This window comes from Gobius niger, assembly GCF_951799975.1.
Source record: "Gobius niger genome assembly, chromosome: 20".
NCBI classification, from domain to species: domain Eukaryota; kingdom Metazoa; phylum Chordata; class Actinopteri; order Gobiiformes; family Gobiidae; genus Gobius; species Gobius niger.
This window is the reverse complement of record NC_136871.1, coordinates 26,011,871-26,037,214: the sequence shown is the minus strand read 5'-3', so window position 1 is coordinate 26,037,214 and position 25,344 is coordinate 26,011,871. Positions and strand designations below refer to the sequence as shown.

Here is a 25,344-nt window from a genome sequence, read left to right as displayed (position 1 = left end):
ACATTAGCTTTTATAGAGGCTGTATGTTTGGGTAATTTGGTGAATTTGTACATTTTACACCTCATAGAGCATTTAGTAAAAAATCAACAATTAGTGCTATGAACACATCTGGCATTGTGACTATTTTAAAACTTATTTTCTCCTTTTATCTCAAAAAGTTTCAAAAGGTTTATCAAATTCATGTTAACATCAAAAATTCCATTAACAACAATAGTTGAAAACAACCCCCAAGCATAGTGCCAACCTGCCATCCATGGGGCACATTGTCACAGTCGATTCTCTTGTGTTTGACGGTTAATAACTATTTATCACAATATGACAGAATAAAGGAAACCAGGTCTCTTTCAAGTCAAGGGTTCAAGCTTTCATTTAATGCTGCACTGACTCTTTTGATGAGCAGTGAACTCAGTTAAAAAAAGTATGACAAATAGCCCTGGTTGTCATAATTAACAAGAATGTACAACCTGGACGTGTTCAGGTTGTTCTTGTATTGTATTATGAAGTTTAATAAAATCGAAGTGACAAATAAAGAATGATGATGATTGAATAAAATTGCCAATGATTTCTGTTGTCAAATTGTAAAAACTGCATATTTAGGCCAGTTGTTTCCAAACGTTTTTTTTTTTGTCTCTTTTTTGTTCTTTTTAAACCAAACAAACTCAGAAATTCCTATTTCTTTCTCTTTCAATACTCTCAAAATCAAAAGTAGATACCCCTTTGTGTCCACAGGGACTTAATTATGTGCCAGTCTTGTAGAGTAGACCTCTTAAAAATTGTATTGTTCGAGGGTTATTACATTTTGACAGAATGGAAAGAACAGCACCTGTGTCTACTACAAAGTGACTTGTGATTTACAGCATAAGTCTCTAATCGATTTTTTCACAAACTTTAAAATGTCTCACGCGTCCTGTACCTTGGCATCTGTTCTGGCCTCTGGAGAAGAATCCCTGTTTACAGGAGCAGAAGGAGTCAGTGCCGTTGACCACACAGTGAGCCTCGTCTCCATCTCCGCACACGGAGCTGTTACTGCGGCAGTCGTTCAGCGCGCCGTCTGAGGAGAACGTATATTCAAATGCAAATATTCAACTTTATATGCACTGAAACTACATCTTTAAAAAGTAGAATTAGGCGCTCTTCCTGACCAGCATGAACAGGCTTAGGAGCTCCTGACTATGAGTCTATAGCTAAAGTTCAGTTCAGTTGCTACGACATCTAGCTACGGCCCCAGTGACCCACAATGCACCTTTCTTGTGGCAGTCGATCTCGTCGGAGCCGTAGTCCTCGCAGTCGTTGAAGTAGTTGCAGTGCAGGTTCACACTGATGCAGCGGCCGCTCGCGCACTGGAACTCGTCCTTGTGACAGACGGGAGGAGAGGGAGGCACTGCAGGAACAAAAAAAGTAACAAGAAGATACGTTTTAGGAATATATTTTACACCCTTAGGTTCCATAAGACAGGGGGAGGTAACATCTTTTTTTTTTTTTTTTTTTTTTATGTCTTGAGCTAATAACGTAATTAACAGGCCAATGATAATACTTATTTCCAAGAATGAAATTGTTTATATCAGAATGGAAGTGAGATGTTACAAGACTATTGTTATAGCACTTGAAATGTTGATAGTGATGCATGTCTGTACATGTGCTTTTATTTATTGGGTCCATACTGGTGCTTCCTCTGCTAATGAAGTTCCTAACGGGTGAATAGAGTTTTTCTGAATAGGAGAATTATTGCACCAAATTCAAATGTCATCGTCTTTATCACACGTCAATGTCATGGCGGCCCTTACAGATTGAAAAAGTAATGCTACTGTGATATTAACCAAAGGGCATTAAAGGCCCTATACCTGATTTTTTCATTTCAAACAATGAAAGAGGAAATGACTAAAACTACTAAATTAAAATGTCAGCTGAGGTCCAAACTCGTCCCTAATTTGTCGAACATGTTTGTCGCATCCCAATTTGTTTCAAAACTTACAGCATCATTTTTCAGGGTGACTTTCACAAAACTGCCAGAAAACTCGCCTGGAAATTCATGAAATTGATACAAATACTTCGTAATTAGAAGCACAGTGTTTTCCACACAAATGTCTGAGTTTACAAGAAACTAAAGGAGGACTACACAATTTTCAGTAAAAAAAAGAAAGAAAAGAAAAGAAAATCAGATATAGTTCCTTGAATGTTGTGCATTGGACCACTCTTAAGTCGACTGGGCCAGTTTTCTATCTCATTCTTTGTTAACATGGTGCTGAAACCACTCTTTAGTTACATCAACAACATTTTTAATTGCCGTTTTAATCAATAATGAACTCTATGTTGCCACATTTTTGTCTAATTACATTTACGCACACTGCCAACCTTGCAAAAATAGTTTATTTGGATAAGGTCAACGTTTCGGTCCTGAGACCTTCATCAGGCAAATTGCAAATTCCCTCATCTCCATTGACCTGCCTCAAGTAATTGATGTGCAAATTTTTACTTCTATTTTGTCTTATTACATTTAAAATCAGCAAACACTGCATTATTGGATCCTACAGACAGGAAGGAAGCCGCGTCAAAACAGTTTAGAGAGTGGGGGAAAGGCCTTTGGCAACTGGTCGGAGCCAAGAATCGATCTTACAACACTGAAGACGGCATTTTGAACGTATGCACATTTAAGAGTTTTCAACATGGATGTGACCAAGTTATGACTGGCTTTAACGCAGTGTCAATCAAATGAGATTCCCCTGCCAGCACAGACATAGAGATGATGATGTCTGATCAGTGTGTCCATAGATCGAAAGTCTCTTACAGCAGTTGAGCTCGTCGCTGTTGTCTCCGCAGTTGTTGACCCCATCACAGCGCTTGGACACCGGCAGGCACACGCGGTCATTGTGACAGCGGAACTGACGAGTGGGTGGGCACTGGAACCGCACTGAGGAGACAAGCGTACATGTAAGTAACATGTAAGACACCTGAACTTAGGGCGATCACGTGACGTCACAGCTCCTCGTACCACACTCCTCTGGGTTCTCGTCGGAGTTGTCCCCACAGTCGTCCTCTCCGTCGCACTTCCAGCCCAGAGGTTTGCACAGGGTGTTGTTGCACTGGATCTCATCCAGGGGGCAGTGTCGATCCACTATCAAGGGAATAAAGATAATGTTTTGAACTGATCAACGTTTAGCTCTGATTTCTCAGTGTGGCCTTCACAGCAGCAGTACTTTTCACTGTTCAGTCACAGCGCTTTGTTTTGACACAAGTGCAACAACGTGTGGAACAAAAAAACATTTTGAACAGAGTGGAGTAAATTACACCATTTGTAGAAATTAGGGATGCACCGATACCACTTTTTCTAAAACCAATACGAGTACTTTGATTTAAGTACTTGCCGATACCGAATACCGATACGAGTACAAGGCATTTTCTTCAACATTCTTACTTTTTTCAACATTCTTAATTTTTGGTAATAAGTTAATTTGCTTAAGTACATTTCCTTAAGTAAAGTAGGCGACACATTTAAGAGCAGTTATATTAGAATTGTGCTGATGCCATTTATTTATTTATTTTATGTTCATTCGATATAATTTTTAATTTTTATTGCACTGTCCATCATAGACAGAAAAGCCCATGTCCTAAAGTTCCCAATGCCTGTGCTTTATTCATATATGTGTTTTTATTTAATAATAGTTTTGAGATGTTACTTAAATGGTCTCTATCCGTCTTTTCTTCAGCTGCATCCAGCACAGTAAAGTGAAGATTACTGCGCAGTAAAGTGAAGATTACTGCGCAGTAAAGTGAAGATTACTGCGTGGATTTCGAACTACTCCTGGTATTACTACGCCTTACAATATAGTCCCCCCTTTTATCCGCTTAGAAAATCCACATTGTTTAATTGTGTGTAATTATACTTTGTAGTGGAACACTTCACGTAACCATATTTAAATAGGGAAACGTGGAAGAGCTTGGTAGCTTCTATCTTGACCTGTTTTGGAGCTATAGAGGAGAGAGGGAGAGGCTAAATGCTAACGCCGTCTGCGCTGTGTTTACGTGACTGAAGGCACGGGTGAAGATCAGACAGGTCCTAAAGAACTCGTCAAAGCTAAGGTAAGAACATATCTCAGTGTGTAAAAACGGTGGCCTATTCCTTTAAGCTTTTAGATATTATAAAGAAACAAAACTCCATAACACTTTTCATAACTTCAATCTAGATAAAATGTATTGGAGAAGGAAGCACATGTTCCAGCTCTGTAATGCAGTGAAGTAAGTTCCACCCCTGATAAAACATCTTATACTTTTGCTTTGTGACTTTCTACCACTTGGCAAAAAACAACAAAAACAATCAAGTAAAGCGTAAATGCTCTCCTCAGATCCTTTCTCACCTCCGCCGTCGCAGCGCTCCTCGTCACTGCCGTCCATGCAGTCCGTATCCGCGTCGCATCTCCAGCGAATGGGGATGCAGTGTCCGCTCTTACACTGAAACTGGTCACTGTCACACTTCAGATCACAGCCGTTCTGTGGGAAAATAATTCAATAAAACTCGACTCGCTCAGAACTCGTCGGCCCCGGAGCGCCAAAGCCAGTCGGGCGGGAAATAGGAAAGAGATACAGCACCTGTTGTAGTAGAGAGGCTCTCTGAGCTCACACACAAAAAGTCTCAAAGGGACATCTCACATTACGTGGATCTGGACTAAAACTGGGCTAAAATTTGGGTAAACTTGATCTAAATCAATATAAATGAAGAAAATACATGACAAATTAAACTGAAAGGAGGGGAATTCCAGTATTTAACTCATTAATCCAAAATTTGCAGTTGATTTTGTCATATTTCTTCTATTTTTGACTAACCTAAACTCAATATGTGCACAATTCTTTCACTAACCCTGATAAAGTCATATAAAAAAGAGCTCCCGCACCTCGTCTGATCCGTCTGAACAGTCGTGGTCTCCGTCACACTTCCAGCGGCCGGCGATACAGCGGCCGTTGGTGCAGGCGAACTCGCTCTCCGAACACTGACGCGGCACTGAGTGGTAAACAGGGGACATTTTAGAACAAATAAGGAAGACGATGAAGGGCAAAGGATGGAGGAGAGTAGAGAGGAAAGGGCAAGAGAGGAGAAAATATAGGAATAAACTGCAACCAAAGGGCATCATAGAACGGTACGAGTCACAAGATGGAAGTATAGGCCACAGAAGCACAGGTAAAGGACTGGAAGAGCTACAAACTAAAGTAGCCTGGCCAACCAGACCAATACACTAGGATAGAGAGATATCAACTGAAGCCAGATTGATGCTACGGTGTTTATAAGGAGTACAGGCTTTCCATGGAGTGTTTGCTGCTGATTGGTTCAAGTGCTCATTTTAGCCAATCACAAACAAGGGCCAAAACGTAGCTAAACAGCAAAGTGCTACGCTAGTAAGACAATTCAATATTTTTTTGGTAAATGTATCTGTATTTTTTTGTAGTTGCATCGTTGACCAGCGTAGGATCTATGCACACGACGGGACACGTGATTTCCAAGTGATTTCCTGGGAGGACACTCTCTTCCTGTTCTTTTCCAATTCCTCACTTCCAAAATACAACTAGGTCAACGTCAAGTGGAGATGAGTGAGAAGATGCTGTATTATAACTCTCACTGTGACAGGCACATGCTATTTTAGTCCTATTGTCGTTTAAAGGTCTTCCCAGTTCTATTGTATTACTTTGGAGGTATGACTCACACCCGGAGCACATGGCTACTTAATATACGTGAACAAAAAGGAGTTTTAATCTCAGAGCTAATGGCTGGCATTGAAAACACAAACACAACAACTAAAAATATTTACACTAACGACAGGCTGATCTGTTTCCATGCAGGCTCGTTCAAATGCTGGTGCTATTTTAATTCTTATTTAGTGTGTTAATGAAGGAGACATGCAGTTCCTGATGGCTTGCTCAAGTTGAACATCCCTATTAGCCATTAGCTTCAAGAAAAGAAAAAACACCTATCGTAAGAAACATGGAAATATCCTCCAGTAAGGACAGCTCGACAGCAGAAATAACAGGAGAGGAAGAGCAGCGGAAAGTTCACTTGGAAGTCACGCCTCCATAAAGCTGAGACAAAGTGCTCGTTGCTGCTGGCAAATGTAAAACCCACCCACGATTGGTCCGATATACCAGTGGATTCCAGACTAGGAGCTAATTTAGCAACATGCCAAACCAAATGATTTGTCAGTCCCATTGATTAATTGAAAATGAGCTTTGTTGACTCTTTTGTGACGTTAACATGTTTTCCAAAGTAATGTTAAAGGAAGACGGGCCAGGCTACAGAACAGGAGCAACTGGGGCCAACAAGGCGAGAAAGAAAGGGCACAGAGAGAGAGAGAGAGTCAGGTTTAGACTGGGGGACAGGCTGAGGAGGAGCTGAGGATGGAGCTGAAGAGACCTACCTCTGCTCAGAGACCCAGAGTGATGCAAAACAGACACGAGATGACACACATGAAGTGAGGTGAGCACATGACCTCTCAATGACACAAGTGTTTAACGCCCACATGGACACAAGTAGGGCCAGACCGATATGATTTCATAGATTTTTTACTTGTCACTTAGGGAAGATCATTTTGGAACTGATGTTTTTAAACATTGCTGGCCCTCTTCTCTGAGCCGCAGAATTTAAAAAAGGGCCAAGGTATTATTGGCAAAGAAATTGCAAAGAAATTGTTTGCTTGTTTTGCTGTATTCATATGCATAACGTGTGGCCATTCACGCCTTGTTTCCACACCTCTTTTACATAACAGAGTGTGGCCATTAAACATGAATACTGTCAGTGGAGAGAATAGACAGGTTGCTAATATAATCAATTATAACCACTGCTTCCATAAACATAAACAGTTATATACAGTACCTGACCTGCTTCTGTGTGCCACCTACATTTATTCTCTCTATTATGGCACTACTTTTGCTCCACACTGTTGCTAAACTTTTGACACTAATGACTGGGGATGCACCGATCCGATAATGGTATCGCATATCAGAGCCGATACTTGAAAAAATACAAAATCGGGCATCGGCGACAAATATCCAATACTGAACCAATACCAGTTCAGAAACTATGATAGAAATACCCAAAGTAGCCTAATAAAATAAAATAACCACTGCTGAAGCCAAGTGTTTGTATTTTAGGTTAAGAAATATGATCTAACATATTTATAATGATTGAATTACTTCATGTGAGTTGTTTATATTAAAGCAGTACTAAGTAAATGCTTTTCGTAGTCCCTGTGGGGGTAATACAAGTGTTTATGGGATGATTGGAGGGTCTTTCATCCCTCCCGGTGTCTCTGGCCAGAAAACCATATTTGCAAGCAATACACACTAATGGAATCCCGAAGAAGAAGCTAACATGCTAAAGGGCAAAGCTAACTGCGGGCTAACGTCACTTTAAACAGTATTTACAGCCAAGTTTGAGTGAAAACAAATATTTCCATTGTGTAATTGGATGAACAATATCCCTCTCTCCCTTCGCCTTTCCTGTCAGCGTAGTGTTTACTCTCCAAGACAATGAATAAGTTAAAAAATCGTAACTTGCTACGACACCTGCAGTTGCGCTCATGGCCTCTAGGGGCAAGAGTTGCTTAGTACTGCTTTAATGTAACCTAAAGCCTGTCATATACCCAAGGATATTTAGTATAGAAAAGTCATCCTTGTAAAATATTTATCCAAGATTTTATCAATAGATATAATTGATCCGTAATATCATGACAATAAAATATGACTTTATTGATCTTAAAATGCAGAAAAGGTATCGGTATCGGAAGCAAAAAAGCTGGATTGGTGCATCTCTACTAATGACACTCCATACATTATTTGCCCACCGTGCTCTATGTAAACAAGATGGCAGCTGACCAGTGGGCACATTTTGAAGATGAAAAAGTCTAGTTTTATGCATGTGCAGAGCCGTTCTGTAAGAGGGAGCACTTTTGAACACAAAACAGCTTCCCGGAGACCCATAGGAGGCTAATTTTAAACCTCTGATCCAAAACAGCACGTTTCTGTTACTTATTGTTTCAGAGACATTCACAAAAGCCAATATTGATAGCCAAGATTCTCTGAGTGCTTGTATATCAGTCGGGCCCGACTCAGACAGCACCTCTACCCCTCGACAGTAAAGTAAATCATGGTTAAAACAAAGCGCTACACACCGCACTTGTCCTCGTCTGAGTTGTCTCCGCAGTCGTTGTCGTAGTCGCACTGCCAGCGCCCGGGGACACAGCGGTTGTTCTTACACCGGAACTGGTACGGCTCACAGGTTCGCTCATCTAAACGACAGTGAGGAGAAAACAACAAACACGTAACAACAATCAGCCCAGCTCTGATATCGACCGTCTTGGTAAAAAGGTCTCAGATTTATATTGCATTCTCATCCAACAGCGTCATATTATTTCTGCTCTGCGTTTATTACCACACTCCTCTTTGGGTTCGTCGGAGGCGTCCCCGCAGTCGTCCTCTCCGTCGCACTTCCACCGAGCCGGGATGCAGCGGCCCGAGTCCTTGCAGCGGAACTCGTCCACGCCGCACGTCATCTGGGCTGAAAGCACATTAAATACATGGGATGACATGAGATGACTACGCTAAGTCACAGCGAGCATTGAATGGTTTAGATTCCAGTGTCCCTCTTACTGCAGTTGGCGGGCTCGTCCGACCCGTCCACGCAGTCGTTATCTCGATCGCAGACCCACACTCTGGGGATGCAGCGTTTGGTGATGGCGCACTGGAACTGGTTTGGAGCGCAGGTCACCTCAGCTGCAAAACATTAGATTTCCAAACTGTGAATACCATAAGTGATTTTTAATTGAATATCTTCCAACTCCGTGAGCTTTCTCTCTTTGCTTTAAATCTTTGTATAGCTGAGGGATTTCAATTTTGACCCCACTCAGGCGTGGCAGTGCGGCGCGCGGGATGTCCCCGTATGGAAGATAAATGGCTTTGGAAAATGCCACGGTAATAATTTCCCCGCCGATTTTGTGATTTTTGGCCGGAGGGAAAGGTCAGGAGACTTTTGAAAGGCAGAGAAATCATTCCAATAATGGGCCCATTTAACACGCCATTAGAATACATGTCATTGAGTTTGGACAAAGGCCACCAGTGGAAAGCTTTCACTGCGCAGCGAACGTAACGGGGGCTTGATTGTGCGGCTGTCATGCATTCAGTGTTTCTTTCACATCTGTCATATTGCATCACAGCAGGGTCACAGACCTCAGCTTCCACTCTAAAGCCAGTAGCCTCGCCGTATAAACAGGCAATTAAGACATTGGGTAAGAAACCTATGAGATGGCATCATTGTGAGAACAACTTTGAAAACCATAGCTTTAGATAAAGGACAACAACACTGTGACAAGGTAAACACTATAGCCTTTTAAAGCAACATCTGGGTTTGTGTTTTAAAGCTCCAAGTAACTGGAGAGAGAGAGTCCAGTGCTCTTTTCATACTAAAACTATACGTATGTAGAACGGTACCAATGATTTCTTCAAAATAAAACAAAACAACAAACAAAAAATACTACTGAAATAAAAAAAAGAAGATATAGTTTTCATTTAGCAAATTGGACGGATTGCAGAAATACAAAAAACTCGACTCACGGCAGTCCTTCTCGTCCTCTCCGTCCCCACAGTTGTCCTGACCATTGCAGCGGAAAATCCCAGGGATACAGCGACTCGGGTGGCTGCATTTGAACTGACTGGGCAGGCACACATGGATGTCTACAAAATGAACAAGGATACTTAGCCATTCCCAAAGACAGTGTGGGAACCTCACTGCTTTCTCCTCACATTCAACCAAAAGAAGACAATAAATGTGGGCTAATAACTGCTGTGAACACAGCTATTACAGGCACCTATGCAGCCCTGGATCTGACTCTGAAAAGCCCTGTCCCAGTAGAAATGCAGTAATAGTAAAGGTGAATCTACCACAGTTGGCCTCGTCAGAGTTGTCCTGGCAGTCATTGTCCCCATCGCAGATATAGGCGGGGTTTGTGCATATGCCTGTCCCGCACTGGAACTGCCCCGGGCGGCACTTAAACTCAGCTAAAGTCACAAACAAAATGGAGCTTCGGTAAAAATGTTCCCCATGAAGGTATTTAGTTAAGTTTAGTCATTGACTCACGGCAGTCTGCAGGTTCGTCTGATCGGTCTCCACAGTCGTCTTCCGTGTCGCATTTCCACCAGAATGGGATGCACTTGTCATTTTTGCAAACAAACTGCGGAAAATAACAAGGATATATTGAATGAAAAGAAAAAAACACAGACTTTTGTCAGGGTAATGTTCTGTATAATCTATAACAAAATAAAAATAAAATATGACATGATTTTCTTGTACATCCTTGTGGGAGTTTGAAGCACGAGGCAGCATTTATTTTTCACTTATTTAAGCACTTTGCTCGCTCACCTGGCTGGCTGTGCAGTTGGACAGGCACTGTCTGTTATCGGCAGCCAGGTAGAAGTTGGTGGGACAGGCGCATTTGTAGCCCCCTCCAGGAGACAGCAGGCACAGGTTACTGCAGCCGCCATTGTTGATCTGACATGGGTGCCCCTCCACTGTAAAAACAGGAAAATAAGGCAAGAAATATCACTGCACTTTCAGCAGGGGATGAGGCTTTGAGGATTTAGCGCAAATGTGAGAGATTAAGGTGTTTCACAATGTAGACAACTTTGAGGATAGATGGGCGTTGGAACTATTTGCAATTGTCGCATCTCTCCCTGATTTGGTTCTTGACACGTCAAAGCTTAGATCTGCTATATTTAGTCCAGGTTGGGTTTGTATCTGATTAAGTCATGCCGAGGCGTAAATACAACCTGGAAGACTCATTTCGGCACCTTCGCCTCAGCCAATTACCACCCAATAGTCCACATTTAACCCTTCTTCTTTACGGCCTCGTCCTCTTGCCTGCTGTGCTGCAACCCACCTCCACCCCTTCACCGCCTCTGCCCATCTTGGTTTCTTCCAGTGCACATTCATCGTTCTCCACTGTTCCATTCCAACACCAGTGTCCAGGCCCCAGGGGAAGACATCCCTAACGCTCATCTAACCTGCTCATGCAACATCAATTCATATTATATTCATGGATGCAAACAAAGCGTTCTAATTTCTGCTTTTGTTTCTGTCTGAGTAGCTCCAGGTTGAAAGTTAGTATGTCTTTAGCTTCATACCAAAGACCTTCAAAAGGATGTAAATTTCTATTGGGTTGTTTCGGGTTGTAATTAAGTAGTTTTATGTGTCATCCAGAAGGCTTCCTCAGTTCTGTTTGTTCTGAGGGGTTTCAAGCCCTCCTGTCGGGATGGAAGAGTTATTTCCTCCAGCATCCACATTGTCAAAACCTATCCTATGGTTCTGCCTCTTCTCTAACTTCCTGTTATGTATCTGTTGTGTGTCCACTACAAATTAGCTGTGCTATTGTGAAGCAGTTTGTGACAATTATCTGCGAAAAGCACTATATAAACTTTTCCTGTTGTTTTCCACAAGGCTGGGATCGGCTCATGCTTGATTTTAGCGAACGCTCCCCAACGTTTCTCCCCCTGTGAGCTACTTTAACCAAAATAACATGGGAAAGACCTGCTTATGTACTTATTAGTCACAAAGACAGATGATTTTAGCTTTTGGTTTCACGTCATTCACCAATATTTACACAGACTGTGCTCAGTTTGTTGTGCAATGAGAAAATCTATAAATGTGACTTGATGCATAAAAGTTCTCGCCCATATGTCAAAACGTAAACAGTCTTTGTGGAGCCATTTGGAAAAGGTTTTTATTCATGGATTCGTTTTTTCATTGTTCCTTTTTTTTCCCCTTGATTGAGCAAATCATTTAGTCTTGTCTTCATGTCAAGTTTTCAAACATTACTAAGCCCAGATTTGCTGAGTTTGCCATCTGAAACTGGCAGTGGAGAAACCAAACATGTACTTAGCTGCTGAAAGTTTGCAACAATAGATTTCACGAACCTTCCGGCTGCCGCGTGGAGTGGTAGATGTGGATGTCCATGGGCCTGTGTAAGGTGCTGATCAGCATGGTTTTGTTGGTGCCCTGGGTTTTGTGACATCTGGTGATGGACTTGGTCTCCCAGTCCGTCCAGTAGATGTACTCCTCGAACAGAGACATGGCGAATATGTGGGGGATGTCCTGGGTCAGAACTAGAAATGACAAAAGCATTAAAGCCTTGGTATTATCTTATTATTGCTTAAAATAATTTATGTGTCTAGAAATTACCCCTCGGACCTAAGTCCTTTTTCAATTTACTTATTCAAAATGTCAGTAGGGGAGATAATCCTTCCCCCGAGGCTGCGCTAAAATGAAACGGTGATATTCCAGATGCTAATCAGTAAGGGCAAGAGAGTTTGGTCCTCGTACAAGGTCCAAAAAGTATGGTGAAACTGACTTTGAAACACAGAGGACTATTTTGCCACTGCCTGTTTACCCGTGTGTCTGCTGGTCCCGTCCAGGCTGGCGAAGGCGATGTAATCCTCCCTGGCGTCGGCCCAGTAGATGCGGTCGTTGATGAAGTCCAGGGTCAGGCCGTTGGGCCACGTGATTTTATCTTCAATAATCACGCTGCGGTTTGAGCCGTCCATCCCGATCCGCCCGATATGAGGGCTGTCCCCCCAGTCCGACCAGTACAAGTATCTGACAGGACGAAAAGGACACAAGTGGGAGATATTTTCATGTTATATGATTTTCAAGGCAGGAACAATAACAATGAAGATGAGCAAAAATGCGGTCTGATCTTTATTAAAATCTCAAGAATGAGTGAACAGTGTCTGCTTCAACTAATACCACCCAAATATTAACATTTTATCATATTTTTTTTATTGGCCATAACCACAGGACAGGGAGGAATAAGTGAGTACACCCTTAGATTCAATAGCTGGCTGCGATCCCACTGTAAGTATGGCCTTGACCGTTGGTATATTACACAGAATTGTATACTTTATGCAAGTATGGAGACAATATGCTTTCTTTCTCCTCCTCACCCGTAGCGTACGTCCACAGCGATGGCCCGCGGCTCTCTCAGCCCAGAGTTGACCAGGACAGTCCTGTAGGCTCCATTCAGTTTGGACACTTCGATGGTGTCGCGACCTTTGTCGCACCAGTACAGGTTTCCCCCCACCCAGTCCACGGCCAGACCGTCCGGGTTACTCAGGGACGTCCGGTGCAACACCTGACACAATCGGGGGAGATTACTATGGAAGCAGTGATGTTTAGACAAATTGTGCTGGTGTTTCAATTCAAAATGTTCAAAGTGAGACACGGCAGGTGAAGCCAAACACTTTTCACACAGAGGTCAGTGTCGAGATTTTTGTCTAATTTTCTACCATTACATCTTAGTTTAAATGACAGGCTAAGAATAGACCAAACTGAGCTAAGAAAAGACAAACATAAAGTGGCGCATCAGCCGGTTTCCTGCACTCACTCGTTTGGTATCTACATGTAGCATGAAAGGTGACTAAGATAACACTTTTTTTGCATTTTTACTGAATTTTTCCACTTAAAAAACTACTGATACAAAAAATTAAGAAGATATCCAAAATCCCTTTGAAAAATATGAAATCAAGGGAATTTTGGCCACTTGTCATTCATACAATGCCTTACTTTCATTAGAAAACATAAATGGACAGAAAACTTGCAATACATTTTTTTTTCCTATTAAAGTTTCTAAATGATATACCTACATATATGTTTTTTCACTGTTCACCTGCCGTGTCTTGCCTTAAATATATACATTTAAGAAATAGCAGTCAATACTAAGTTTAATTTCTGTACAAAGGTAAAAATCAAGGAAAAATCTGTCACCAACGAAACCATCTGTAGATTTTGTTTTTAATGAGCAGATGGTTTATTTCTTCAAACAGATGTGAAGCTGCCAAACCAACCACCAGCAGCTCCGTTTACCCATCACAGACAGAGGAAGGAAGGCACCTGCACGTCGCTGCCGTTCATGTGCATGCGCCGGATCATGCTGCCCTGAGTGGTCACGTCCGTCCAGTAAACCCTCTGCTCCCTGTAGTCGAAGTCCAGGGCCACAGCGTTGTTCAGTCCCTGCGCAAACACCAGCGGAGTCGTGTTGACAAACGGAGAAGCCTTCGGGGAGGATTGGAAGGATTTCAGACGGAGCGCTCACCTGTTTGAGGAGCGTGTAGTTGGAGCCGTCCAAGTTAAGCTTCCTTAAGTAGTAGCGGTTGGCGAAGATTAGGTAAGCCTCTTCGTCTGAGGAAAGAGGAATCATCACTTTGAAAATGGGTCTGCAATTTAGGCGATATGCATTTGCGACGTGTTTTATCAATGCCACAAACACACACACAGAATTGGTGTATATTTCATTTCTTAAGATTTGCAAACATTCCATGAAACAGAGAAATGAGGGAGTGGGCAACTTGTGTGTACGACCTTAGCCAAAACAGCAAATCAAATAAAACCAAAAAGGATTCAACACACACGTCACGTTGTGAAAGAAGAAGAAACATTTTCACACATGGATTGGCCACCACAGAGCCCAGGTCTTAACCCCATTGACAGTCTTTGAGATGTGCTGGAGAAGGCTTTGCGCAGTGGCCACACTCTCCCATCACCAATACAAGATCTTGGTGAATAATCAAATAATCAAAGCAACTCTGGATCTTTTGACATTGCAGAAGCTTATTGAAACAATGTTATAACAAATGTGTGCTGTAATCAAAGCTAAAGGTGGTCCAACCAAATATTTGAGGCGACTTTTTTTGTTGGTCAAACAGTGTAGCATAGTTTTATCTGGAATGAGCTGAGGATAATTATCGCAGGTTTAAAGGTGCATTATGGAACTAAAAAAAAAAAAAAAAAAGTTGATATTTATGTGTATTTGACCTTGCAGTGACCCTGTAGCTGTATGATTGGTCAGCATGGCGCCTTTACTTTCTCCAGGTCTCCAGGACACTCCAGGATAAATTCTTTTGTAGGTTTTCTGGTGACAGGGTCCGTCAGCTGTGAAAACCTTCCTCCATCCTGGAGCGCCTTAGAGACCACTGTGATGGAAAGCGAAGGCGCCATGCTGACCAATCATACAGCCGCTGGGTCACTACAAGGTCAAACATGCACAAAAATCAACCTTTAAATGCAAAACTAGTGTGGTGTTAACAATAGTTTAAGGATGGCTGTTCAGAGGGAGCATGAAAAATGAATCCATTGCTAAACAACTTTCTGCATGATAGACAGTTAGAGAGGACGGCACGAAGCATCGCAAAAGACTCAGAGCATCCTTTGCACTCAGAGTTTCGATTGCTTCCGTCTGGGCGTCGGTTTTTGATGCCATGATTTATTCTATTTTGATTAATGAGCCACACAAACCGTTTTAAGAAAAGCTTTGTTCCCGCTGCCCTTTCCTTTATGAACAAGTCGGGATCAAATTGCCCCTGACACGGGTTTTTTATCTTTGTTACTGTCAAGTGGCTTAAATTTCAGTTGTTTTTGTACCAAAGGCACTTCCTGTTAGTATGTGGAGCACTTACAAGTTTTGTATTTTATATGTGTGATGTTTTATCTTTGTAAAATGTGTTTTAATGTGTCGACTAGTTCTCAGAATTGCAAAACGAATTTACCCACGGGTACAAATAAATTAACCTAACCTGACCTAACCTAACCTAAGCCCAGACTACGTTTTTAATACCTTTGCTACATTACAATCGAGATGTATTTTACACCAGAAGCTAATCAACATGATAATAATCTACAAAATCAAAAAAATCTCCACTGTCTAAGGCCAGTACCTGAAGTGGACTTGCAGATGGTGGGATTGTTGGGGCTGAGCTCAAAGCCGTCCACACACAGACAGTGGAAGCTGCCGTGTGTGTTGATGCAGCGCTGAGTGCAGGGGTACGAGGTGCTGCACTCGTCGATGTCAACGCACGTCTTCCCATCGTCCTTCAGCCTGAACCCGGGGTGGCACCGGCACTGTGGGTCGCGAGCACAACACAGATGAGATTTCACATCCTGAACCTGGAGAATGAAGGGAGTGTTTCCAGAGTGTTTACTTTGAAGCCGATGCGGAGGTCCTGGCAGAGCTGGGAGCAGCCGCTCAGTTTGCTGTTCAGACACTCGTTGATGAAACAGTTGAGCTCGTCCGACCCGTCCCCGCAGTCGTCTTTATGGTCACACAGAAGGGTCTCGTTCAGGCAGTTCCCGTTGCCGCAGGTGAAGGCTGAGTCGTTGCATTTCTTCTCTGTGGAATGAAACCAATAAACAATTTGAAACCTTACTTACTATTCTATATCTAAAACATAAGTGACAAGGGAAAAGGAGAGTTCCATATTCCAGCAATAGAGCTGAGATTCGCTTATGACCCTCATGTACAGTCCTCTACCCGTCTTGGGTTCATTTCAGAAATACAATTTAAAAAAAAAAGTCAACCCAAAAAAAATTCTGGCAAAATATTCAACAAAAATGGAGGAATAAACTATTAGGACTAAACGTAAAATAAGATTAAAAAAAGAAGAAGAAGACTTTAAAAAGAGAAGTATTTACATTCTGAGTAAAGATTATAAATTAATTCATTATCCAACAGCTGGATGCTTTATTTCAACAAGACAAGGCTAACTCTCCATAGGAATAAACAAAGACAGGAAACAGTAGCATCAGGTTGCTCTGAAACATTCAGTGCAGAGAGCCCAAGTCATTTGATCCAAAGGATTTTGTACAATTTAAGGGTTTAGTTTAAACTTTACATACAAAGTAGATACTAATATGATAATAAATCAGGGTTTACTTCATATGCTGCTTTCTGCAAATCCTTTGAATGCATCAGTGATTGATTATCGGTGGTATTCCTGTACCTGGCCCAGTGCAGCGCGGGTTCTTGGGTGCCTCGTCCGAGTGGTCGTGGCAGTCGAAGTCTCCGTCGCACTCCCACGAGCTCTGGATCAGGCAGCGGCCGTTCGCACACTGGAACTCACTGGGCCTGCATGTCGGGTACTCTGCAGCAAAAACGTTAATCCGTTTAAAGTGAGGGTTCAAGTTTGAATGAAATGTGAGTAGAAAAATGTGTAAAAAGGCCATGTACCACACTCCGGGGACTCGTCAGAGCCGTCGCCGCAGTCTCGGTCGTGGTCACAGACGAAGTGTTTGGGGATGCACTGACGATTCTGACACATGAACTCATTACTGTCACACGTGTTGTTGAAAACTGTAAAAACAGCACAGGTATTAAGAAAACAAACCTCTCATAAACAAACCATAAGCTGTAGAGGTTAATATGTGTTAAAACCGACAAATAATGCAAGGAGGACAAAAGAAAACAAGGAGGAGCCGCCTAATTGTAAACGTGCACTCACCACAGCCGGCCTGGACGCTCTCGTCAGCCCCGTCCGGACAGTCTTTGTCCCCGTCACACTTCCACTTCTGAAGGATGCACACGTGAGAGGAGGGGCAGTGGAACATGTCCGGACCACAAGTCTTCGATGCTGCAAATATAATAGAGTTGCTGACACTTGCCATCTACACAAGGAGCTTCCTAAAGTTTTCAGGATAACACCATAAAAACTTGAATGCAAACAAAGAAACTAAAGCGTTTAACACGAAGGCACTCACTGCACTGGCCGCCCTCGTCACTGGCGTCTCCACAGTCGTCTGCTCCGTCACAGACCCAGCGGTTCGGGATGCAGCGGTGGTTCGCACACTCGAACTGAGAGCCCGAGCAAAACTTATCTGCAAGATCGGAATATTATAGGGATTTTAGCAGTCGAAGAGAAAAGTAAGACTTGACAGAGAAAGAACTGGAAAGCAGAGCAGAATGTTGTGTAAAAAATAGTATTCATTGAAAACATCCTTGATTAACTTTTATAACAACTAACACTCAAAGTCCAATGACAAACACTCCTTACAGTGCAGTAATTCCGCTTTTTTGCTCATTGTTTTACTCCAGTGAAGTGGCAATTGTTTTCAAGTATTTAAGTTCCATATTTAATGCTGCTGGGACCTGATCCTTACGTGCAGCATGATTGCATGGCGAGAGTTTGTTTCCCTCGTGGAGATTTGCTGACATAATTGATTTTAGGTGCAAGAAGTTGGTGATTTCAAAATGATGGACTGAACTGCCCTTGCATCTTAGGCGGGTCGGCTTATTGCTCATCCTTAAAGGAATAGGCCACCGTTTTTACATCCTGAGATATGTTCTTACCTGAGCTTTGACGAGTTCTTTAGGACCTGTCTGATCTTCACCCGTGCCTTCAGTCACGTAATCACAGCGCAGACGGCGTTAGCATTTAGCCTCTCCCTCTCTCCACTATAGCTCCTAAACAGGTCAAGATAGAAGCTACCAAGCTCTTCCACGTTTTCCCTATTTAAATATGGTTACGTTAAGTGTTCCACTACAAAGTATAATTACACAAAATTAAACAATGTGGATTTTCTAAGCGGATAAAAGGGGGAACTATATTGTAAGGCGTAATAATACCAGGAGTAATTTGGCATCCGCACAGTAATCTTCACTTTACTGTGCGGATGCCAATTACTTCTGGTATCATTATACAGTATTATACAGTTATTATACTGTTTTGGAGCTATAGAGGAGAGAGGGAGAGGCTAAATGCTAACGCCGTCTGCGCTGTGTTTACGTGACTGAAGGCACGGGGGAAGATCAGACAGGTCCTAAAGAACTCGTCAAAGCTAAGGTAAGAACATATCTCAGTATGTTAAAACGGTGGCCTATTCCTTCAAGTCGGCTCTTCAGACACACCTTTTTTCCAGGGCTGTTGATAGTGACGGACATTTGTTTTTGTATTGTTTTTCTCAATGTCTTGGTATTTGTTTTTGTGTATTGTGAGTTTTTATTTTTTACCTTTTAACTGTTTTCCCTGTTCTGTGTGTACTGCACTTTGGTCAACAGTGTTGTTTTTAAAGTGCAATATAAATAAAGTTGAATTGGATTAAGGGTTAATATTGCCTAAAAAACTGTATAAAAACTAAAAAATATCACAGTGGTGAAATCATATTCAATTTGCTAAATGCTGCTGGTATAAGTCAGTGATAACTAATTTACAAAGTGTCATCTATTTGGGAGGACCTTTGCAATCTCAGGGTTTATACAGGCCAAATTTAGTGAACAAACACAAAAATCTCTATATTCTAATAAACAGAGGAATAATGCAAAAATATATAATTAAGATTCAAAAAATGTGTGTAAACTTGCCACTGAAGAAATGTAGATTTAAAGTGTGTTGGAATCCAAATTTTATAAGATAAGATAAGATAAGATGGTACTTTATTGATCTCACATTATACGTTTTATATGAAAATGAGGGACTTAATTTTAGCACAGTTCATTCAGTGACTTGTAATGTCAGAACATAGACACTAAATGCTCTTTAAAACTGCTCTCTGATACTCAAGTAGAAGTATCTAAGCCGTGTTGAGTGGAACTGACCGCAGTGCGCCTCGTCCGCCCCGTCCTCACAGTCGCGCTCCTTATCGCAGGTCCAGCTCATGGGGATGCATCGGCCGCTGGGGCACGCGAAGAACGGAGCCTGGCATTTTATCTTGCCGCTCCCTGGAGGTTCACGAGACGGAGGAAATTAAAAATTAAGCAAGCAGAAAGGCACCCAAAGAGAAATTAAATCTTCTGCCGGACGGTCACGAAACACAATTTAATGGATGGATATGCGAAATGGCTTTGTCTCTCGTCCATAAGAATTAATTGGGATTTTCGTGGTCCATAGGATTCACTTTGTGCATTTGTCACAGTTTGAGAAAAGACTTAATGATGACTTTGCTGCTGTTTCTATTGCTAAATCTACACTACTGCAGTTTCACAAATAAAACTACAACTTCTACATCAAACTGCATCTGTTGTTGATAGTTTTGTTTCTCATCCACAGGAATTAATCCCGTTTTCGTCTCTAAACGCTGTCCGGAGTAGCATTTCCTTTACATTGAGCTGTTAACAGGAGTTCCTGAGATACCTGGACAGTTGCGTTCGTCAGAAAAGTCTCCGCAGTCGTTGGCTCCGTCGCACTGCCAGGACGGAGCGAAGCAAAGCGTGGTGAACTCGCACTTCTGAAACGTCACCCCCTTCACGCCCAGGTGGAAGTAACTGGAGCAGTCTGTGGCGGCTGAAACAAGGGCAAGGGGGAATTTACCACGAGCACAGTCTTTTGCTTTACACTGCAGGCTATATTTAGAGATGCTATATGGTAAAAGGGCAAAGAGCTGTAACTAGCAGGTTTGTTTATTTTGCTCGCTGTATTGTTCATTTTCTTCACATTTTCAAACTGTGTAAAACCAAAGTGTCTCAGGTGTAATGAGAGGAAGTGTGGCCAAAGCAGGTCCAAGCTCTGAATCAGGTGCAGAAACACTTTGCGGTTTCTTTCTCTCGCACAAAATGGTAAAGAAAAGTCATCGGCGAGACATAGAAAAGTCAAAGACTGTTGGAAAGCTTGTCAGAGGGATGCAGCCCGATTGAAATGTCAAAAATATTGGGATAGGACCACGGAGCCATCAAACGTTTTGGTCGCAAGAAGCAATTTACAGGGAAAAACACTGAGGAACTGTCAAAGACTGAAGAAAAATGAAGAGTGGAGCCGCCAGGAATCCATTATCTACCAGTGCGGTCATTTTCAGCAGCAGTGACTGAACTGAAGTGTCCAGAAGTACAAGGTGCTCAGTGCTGAGAGACGTCACCGATGTGAGAAAAGCGGGAAACACGAGCACTGCACACATAAGCTGACACATGTATCCATCATCACCTGGGACGCTTCAAACCAACAGCTGTTCAGTTTTACGCAATTCAGAGTTTGAAAAGGAGGATAAAAATATGGAAAAAAAAAACTCTCAGCTTTTAGCATAAACTATCTACAGTTAACTTGCTACCTTTAACTTCTTAAAGGAACAGGCCACTGAGATATGTTCTTACCTGAGCTTAGACGAGTTGATGAGTACCTGTCTGGTCTTTGTGTGTGCCCTCAGTCACGCAAAAAGACCAAAGATGTTGTTAGCATTTGGCCTCTCCCAGCATATTCCTATAGCTCCAAACGGGGTGAAGTTAGAAGCTACCACGCTCTTCCACGGGCACGCACAAAGAGCAGACAGGTACGCATCAACTCGTCTAAGCTCAGGCAAGAACACATCTCAGTATCAACAAACCATGGCCTGTTCCTTTAACCCCCACCTGGACCGAGCACATTTTCTCCAGGTTGGCTTTACCCGAATTTAAAAGCGTTTGGAAAAAAGGATGAAAACGCAACAAAAAAAACCGATGAATCGAAAAAGCAACAATAGCAAAATAAAAAAGCAACAAAAAAAGCCTAAAAAAATAGACAAAAACACAACAAAAAAGTGACAAAAGAAGCAACAAAAGAGTAAGAAAAGAGTAACAAGAGCAACGACGATGAAAACACATTAAAAAAAAAATCTGAAAAAACAACTAAACGCTTAGCTTTCAAATGAGGCATGACTCTGGCCTATAGTCTGTAAGCTCCAGTCAAGAAGCTTTTCGATTTGACACCGTTGAAAGATAGAGGATTTTAAATGGTAGGTATGTTGTACATTCATAGTCTAGAGCAGTGGTTCCCAAAATGAGGTCTGGGGCCCCCTGGGGGGCCTCAGAGCCACTGCAGGGGGCCCCCCAAAGTTTGTTTACAAAACAAGTGAAAGAGAAAATATACATTTATTTGCTCAAATGTTCCTCATTAAATCAGTATTTAGCTATTGTAGATGATTTTCCTGTAATTTGTAATCTGTAAAATAATAACTAATTCTTTCGAAGAGAGTAACTTCTTATTTTTGGGGGGCCCTGGGAGATTTTTGGAACAATAAGGGGGCCTCGATGTCCCGGACTTTGGGAATGACTGGTCTAGAGCATAAGGCTGTCAAAAACGATACGGGTAAAACCTCAATATGGGCTTTCTACATTTTCATTTGTGTAGAAAACTAGTCAAATTGATGCACAAACAGAAGAGCGCCTCATGACATCAGCAGGTTATATTCAACCATGCACGAATTAAAGCTACATTATGCAACTTTTTATGCGAAGAAAAGGACACTCCATGATCAATTGTTTGCAAGGTTTTCTCTGCTGAAGGACCCTCTCACCAGAAAACCTACAAAACAATTGATCCTGGAGCGCTGTAGAGACCACCATGATCAAAAGCAAAGGCGCCATGCTGACCACTCATACGGCCGCTTAGTCACTACAAGGTCAAATATGCACAAATATTAACTTTTATTCCCGCATAAAAAGTTGCATAATGCAGCTTTAAACACAATTCAGCTCTGAGTGTGGTTTTCATAAAGAAACACCAAAAAACCCTTTTTCTTAAGCTCAGAAAAGTCTGTGTAGACGAACTTACTGCAGTTCATCTCGTCGCTGGCGTCGTCACAGTCCACTTTCTGGTTGCATTTGCTGGAGTTGGAGATGCAGCCGCCGTCCCTGCACTGGAACTGATCGACCGTGCACAGAGTGGCTGAAACAAGAGTCGTGAAATGAAATGAAAGCAGACAGAAAGGGAGGGGGAGCAAAGAGATCGAATGTAAACGCCGCACGCACTGTTGCAGAAAAGCTCGTCCGAACTGTCTCCGCAGTCGTCCTGACCATTGCACCAGGAGCCGTGGCCCACGCAGCGGCCGTTCACGCAGCGCCGGTAGCCCTTCTTACACACCCGGTTACCTGGAGATGACAAATAGATACGATTACAACATGTCAAACTGCGAAACGGGAAGGTGGGGTTTGAGTGGCGCTCACCACAGTAGGACTGCTTCTCGTCAGACTTGTCTTTGCAGTGGGGAGTGCCGTCACATGTCCGGATGTACTCGATGCAGTCGCCGTTTCCGCACTCAAACTCGTCCAGGCTGTTGCAGGTGGTGTTCAGAGCTAAAGGGCACAGACACAACCAGGCAAATGATTAAAGTGGTGACAAATGTATGAAAACACAAGGCGCTGAGACAAAAAGCGGAAGTTGTATAAGAGCGGGATTCAGGAGAAATGTCCTAATAAACTTCTGAATTGTAGATTTGGGGTAACTTATGCATATACATCAACAAGAAAGTAGTACATCTTGGCATCTGTCTGCTAACGAAATACAGTTTTCTCCATTTGGCGCACATTTGAACTGAATTGTCCCGTAAATTACCAATGCAGGTGTTGTCCTCCAGGAGCTTCCTGTCTCCGCGGCAGCTGCAGTTGACCCTTCCATCAGAGTTCAACAGACACAGGTCCTGACAGCCGCCATTGTTCACCCGACACTGGGAAAACTCACCTGAGCAGAGAGAGGTAAGACAACATAGATAAGGTCCATACTGAAACAGTAAAACAATGTTTGGAATTTCTAGCTTTAAACCATTTGCTGTTTGAATTTCTAAATAAATTCCCTAAACAATTTGTTCATCTGTGAGATTATCAAAGCAGCTAGTGTAAAAATGTCCAGATGTGGCTTCATTAGCTGCTCTGCTAGGCCTGAACACCAACAGTTCTCTAGCAATTAGGGAGGCATAGAAATAAAATCCAAATTGTAGTTACACATTTTAGACAATTCACTTTCTTCCCCCCTCGCTTAAGCGTTTAAAAGAACCCTTTGGAGGCGGAAAAGCAAAAAACTATATCAACTATTTCGACTGATTCAAACACTTTTTTGTGCTCTCGTCTGCTCAAAACAACAAGAGTTGAGCAACAGCAGGAAATCTTCTTATCCTCTCATTAAAATACAAAGCAGTTAAATCATTTCAGTTTTACTTTGTGGACAAAATTTCTTTAATTAAATCTAATCAAACACATTTTTAAAAATGTGTTTGAATGAAAAGGGAACAGGACGTGCTCAAGCCGCTCTTGGGTTTCTGTGTTCTTGCTAATTCAAAAAATTAGATTTTAATTTAATTTAAAAAAAAATTTTTTTTTCCTCTTCCCATAGAGGCTGTAAAAATACAATTGCCAAGACGGAAATCGAGCACATAATGTTCGAATCATGAACTACAAAATGAGTGATTGCCCTAACAAACATCTTGATTATTTTGAACTTTATATTCTCTGAATGATTTCGGGAACAGGCAAATATCAAAGCTGCCGTTTCATTTATCACCCAGAACTTTCTCTCAACTAAACAGCACAGCCCAATTTCTTTCATTTTTGCAGCAGGACCCAGAGTATTGTATCCATTCAAAGTACTATTTTCATGAGAAATAATCAAAAGTTAAGTCCCGCAGGTTATTTACGGTATATTTGTGATTCTCTATGCCTCTGGTTCAGGGGTCGGCAAACCATATTGCATAGAGTGTCACTTAGGAAAGACAACTCCCAGTGTGCCACGGCTGAACACCACAACAGACATTAAGTTCCTTTTTATTTAATTGCAGCACACTGCAGTTTCTGTAATGTACTTTACTGTAGCATAAGCTGTGTGTCACTCAGTAAATGTTTCATATTTTTGTCACTGGAAGGGGGTCTGGGAGTCCTTCTCTGGTGCTTTTCAAGGCATCATGCTTTCTGCAGGCTTATGAGACCACAATTTGCCAAGTAGTTTCTGTTTCTTGAAACATACATGAAATTACTAATATATCATGTTTCCGTCTCTTTATTTTGTCACATTCCAAGTGAGGAGAGGAGCTTGTTGCCGTGCCATGTGAACACCAGTGACCTGGTTAAGGGTAGACTCACAGCTGTTAGTGTCATTGGCGACAGCGATGATCCCCATTGGCTGCTGTGGGATGTCTGCTCTCAGGACCTTCATCTCTCCTCCTGTGTATTTATCTGCCCTCAGCACGGCCCTGCGAACCCAGTCGGTCCAGAAGATGTAGTCCCCGTACACCGCCAGGCCAAATGGGTGCACCGGCTCATTCTTTAACACCACCTGCGGGGGGCGCCACAGGGTTACAGTATTGTACAAGTAGCATTTATTGGTGAAATAATATAAAGATGCGCAACAGTCTTCTCAAGTGATTAAACCATTTGAATCACACCCAAAACTGAAGTAAAAACAAGAAGCTCGGACAACACGAGTGCCCTTACAGGTGAAGACAATAAAACAGACTCACATATCGTCGGGTGCCGTCGTACTCGCAGCGTTCGATTTTGTCCAGCGTTGCGTCTGAAAAGTACAGTTTCTCGGCGCGATGGTCGATGGCTAAACCATTGGGAGTTCGGACGTCCGAGCCGATGATGATGATGACATTGGAGCCTGAGAGAGTGGCCCTCATGATACTGGGAGACTGCTCGTTCCAGTTGGTCCAAAACATCAGACTGAAGGGAGAGAGTGGGGAACTTTCAATATCTAGTTCCAACATATTTGTTTCTTTTCTTTCTTAACCATAAACATTTCGGGCACTCACTGCAAAAGGCGTCTGCCACAACAAACAGGCATATAAAATACAGTCCAATGTATTTACCCAAGGATTTCTCT

At 42.3% G+C, this 25,344-nt stretch overlaps 1 protein-coding gene across 2 annotated transcripts in view; it reads right to left on the bottom strand.

Moving 5' to 3' along the window:
• The window catches only part of LOC306979667 (low-density lipoprotein receptor-related protein 1-like), a 166,915-nt gene that overhangs the window by 14,278 nt on the left and 127,293 nt on the right, over window positions 1–25,344 (bottom strand). For both annotated transcript variants that reach the window (XM_079578739.1, XM_079578740.1), the window contains exons 43-74: window positions 24,980–25,184; window positions 24,603–24,795; window positions 23,086–23,211; window positions 22,698–22,826; window positions 22,503–22,622; window positions 22,306–22,419; window positions 19,921–20,070; window positions 19,386–19,508; window positions 17,552–17,668; window positions 17,296–17,424; window positions 17,025–17,147; window positions 16,798–16,938; window positions 16,000–16,187; window positions 15,736–15,919; window positions 14,118–14,203; window positions 13,916–14,035; window positions 12,970–13,157; window positions 12,417–12,622; window positions 11,944–12,132; window positions 10,394–10,542; window positions 10,112–10,205; window positions 9,916–10,032; window positions 9,589–9,708; window positions 8,629–8,751; window positions 8,411–8,536; window positions 8,151–8,267; window positions 4,887–4,993; window positions 4,353–4,485; window positions 2,990–3,112; window positions 2,786–2,908; window positions 1,244–1,381; window positions 914–1,051 (exon numbers count right to left, since the gene is read on the bottom strand). In XM_079578739.1, the coding sequence (XP_079434865.1) occupies window positions 914–1,051; window positions 1,244–1,381; window positions 2,786–2,908; window positions 2,990–3,112; window positions 4,353–4,485; window positions 4,887–4,993; window positions 8,151–8,267; window positions 8,411–8,536; window positions 8,629–8,751; window positions 9,589–9,708; window positions 9,916–10,032; window positions 10,112–10,205; window positions 10,394–10,542; window positions 11,944–12,132; window positions 12,417–12,622; window positions 12,970–13,157; window positions 13,916–14,035; window positions 14,118–14,203; window positions 15,736–15,919; window positions 16,000–16,187; window positions 16,798–16,938; window positions 17,025–17,147; window positions 17,296–17,424; window positions 17,552–17,668; window positions 19,386–19,508; window positions 19,921–20,070; window positions 22,306–22,419; window positions 22,503–22,622; window positions 22,698–22,826; window positions 23,086–23,211; window positions 24,603–24,795; window positions 24,980–25,184 (4,439 nt within the window). The remainder of the gene's footprint in view (window positions 1–913; window positions 1,052–1,243; window positions 1,382–2,785; window positions 2,909–2,989; window positions 3,113–4,352; window positions 4,486–4,886; window positions 4,994–8,150; window positions 8,268–8,410; window positions 8,537–8,628; window positions 8,752–9,588; window positions 9,709–9,915; window positions 10,033–10,111; window positions 10,206–10,393; window positions 10,543–11,943; window positions 12,133–12,416; window positions 12,623–12,969; window positions 13,158–13,915; window positions 14,036–14,117; window positions 14,204–15,735; window positions 15,920–15,999; window positions 16,188–16,797; window positions 16,939–17,024; window positions 17,148–17,295; window positions 17,425–17,551; window positions 17,669–19,385; window positions 19,509–19,920; window positions 20,071–22,305; window positions 22,420–22,502; window positions 22,623–22,697; window positions 22,827–23,085; window positions 23,212–24,602; window positions 24,796–24,979; window positions 25,185–25,344) is intronic.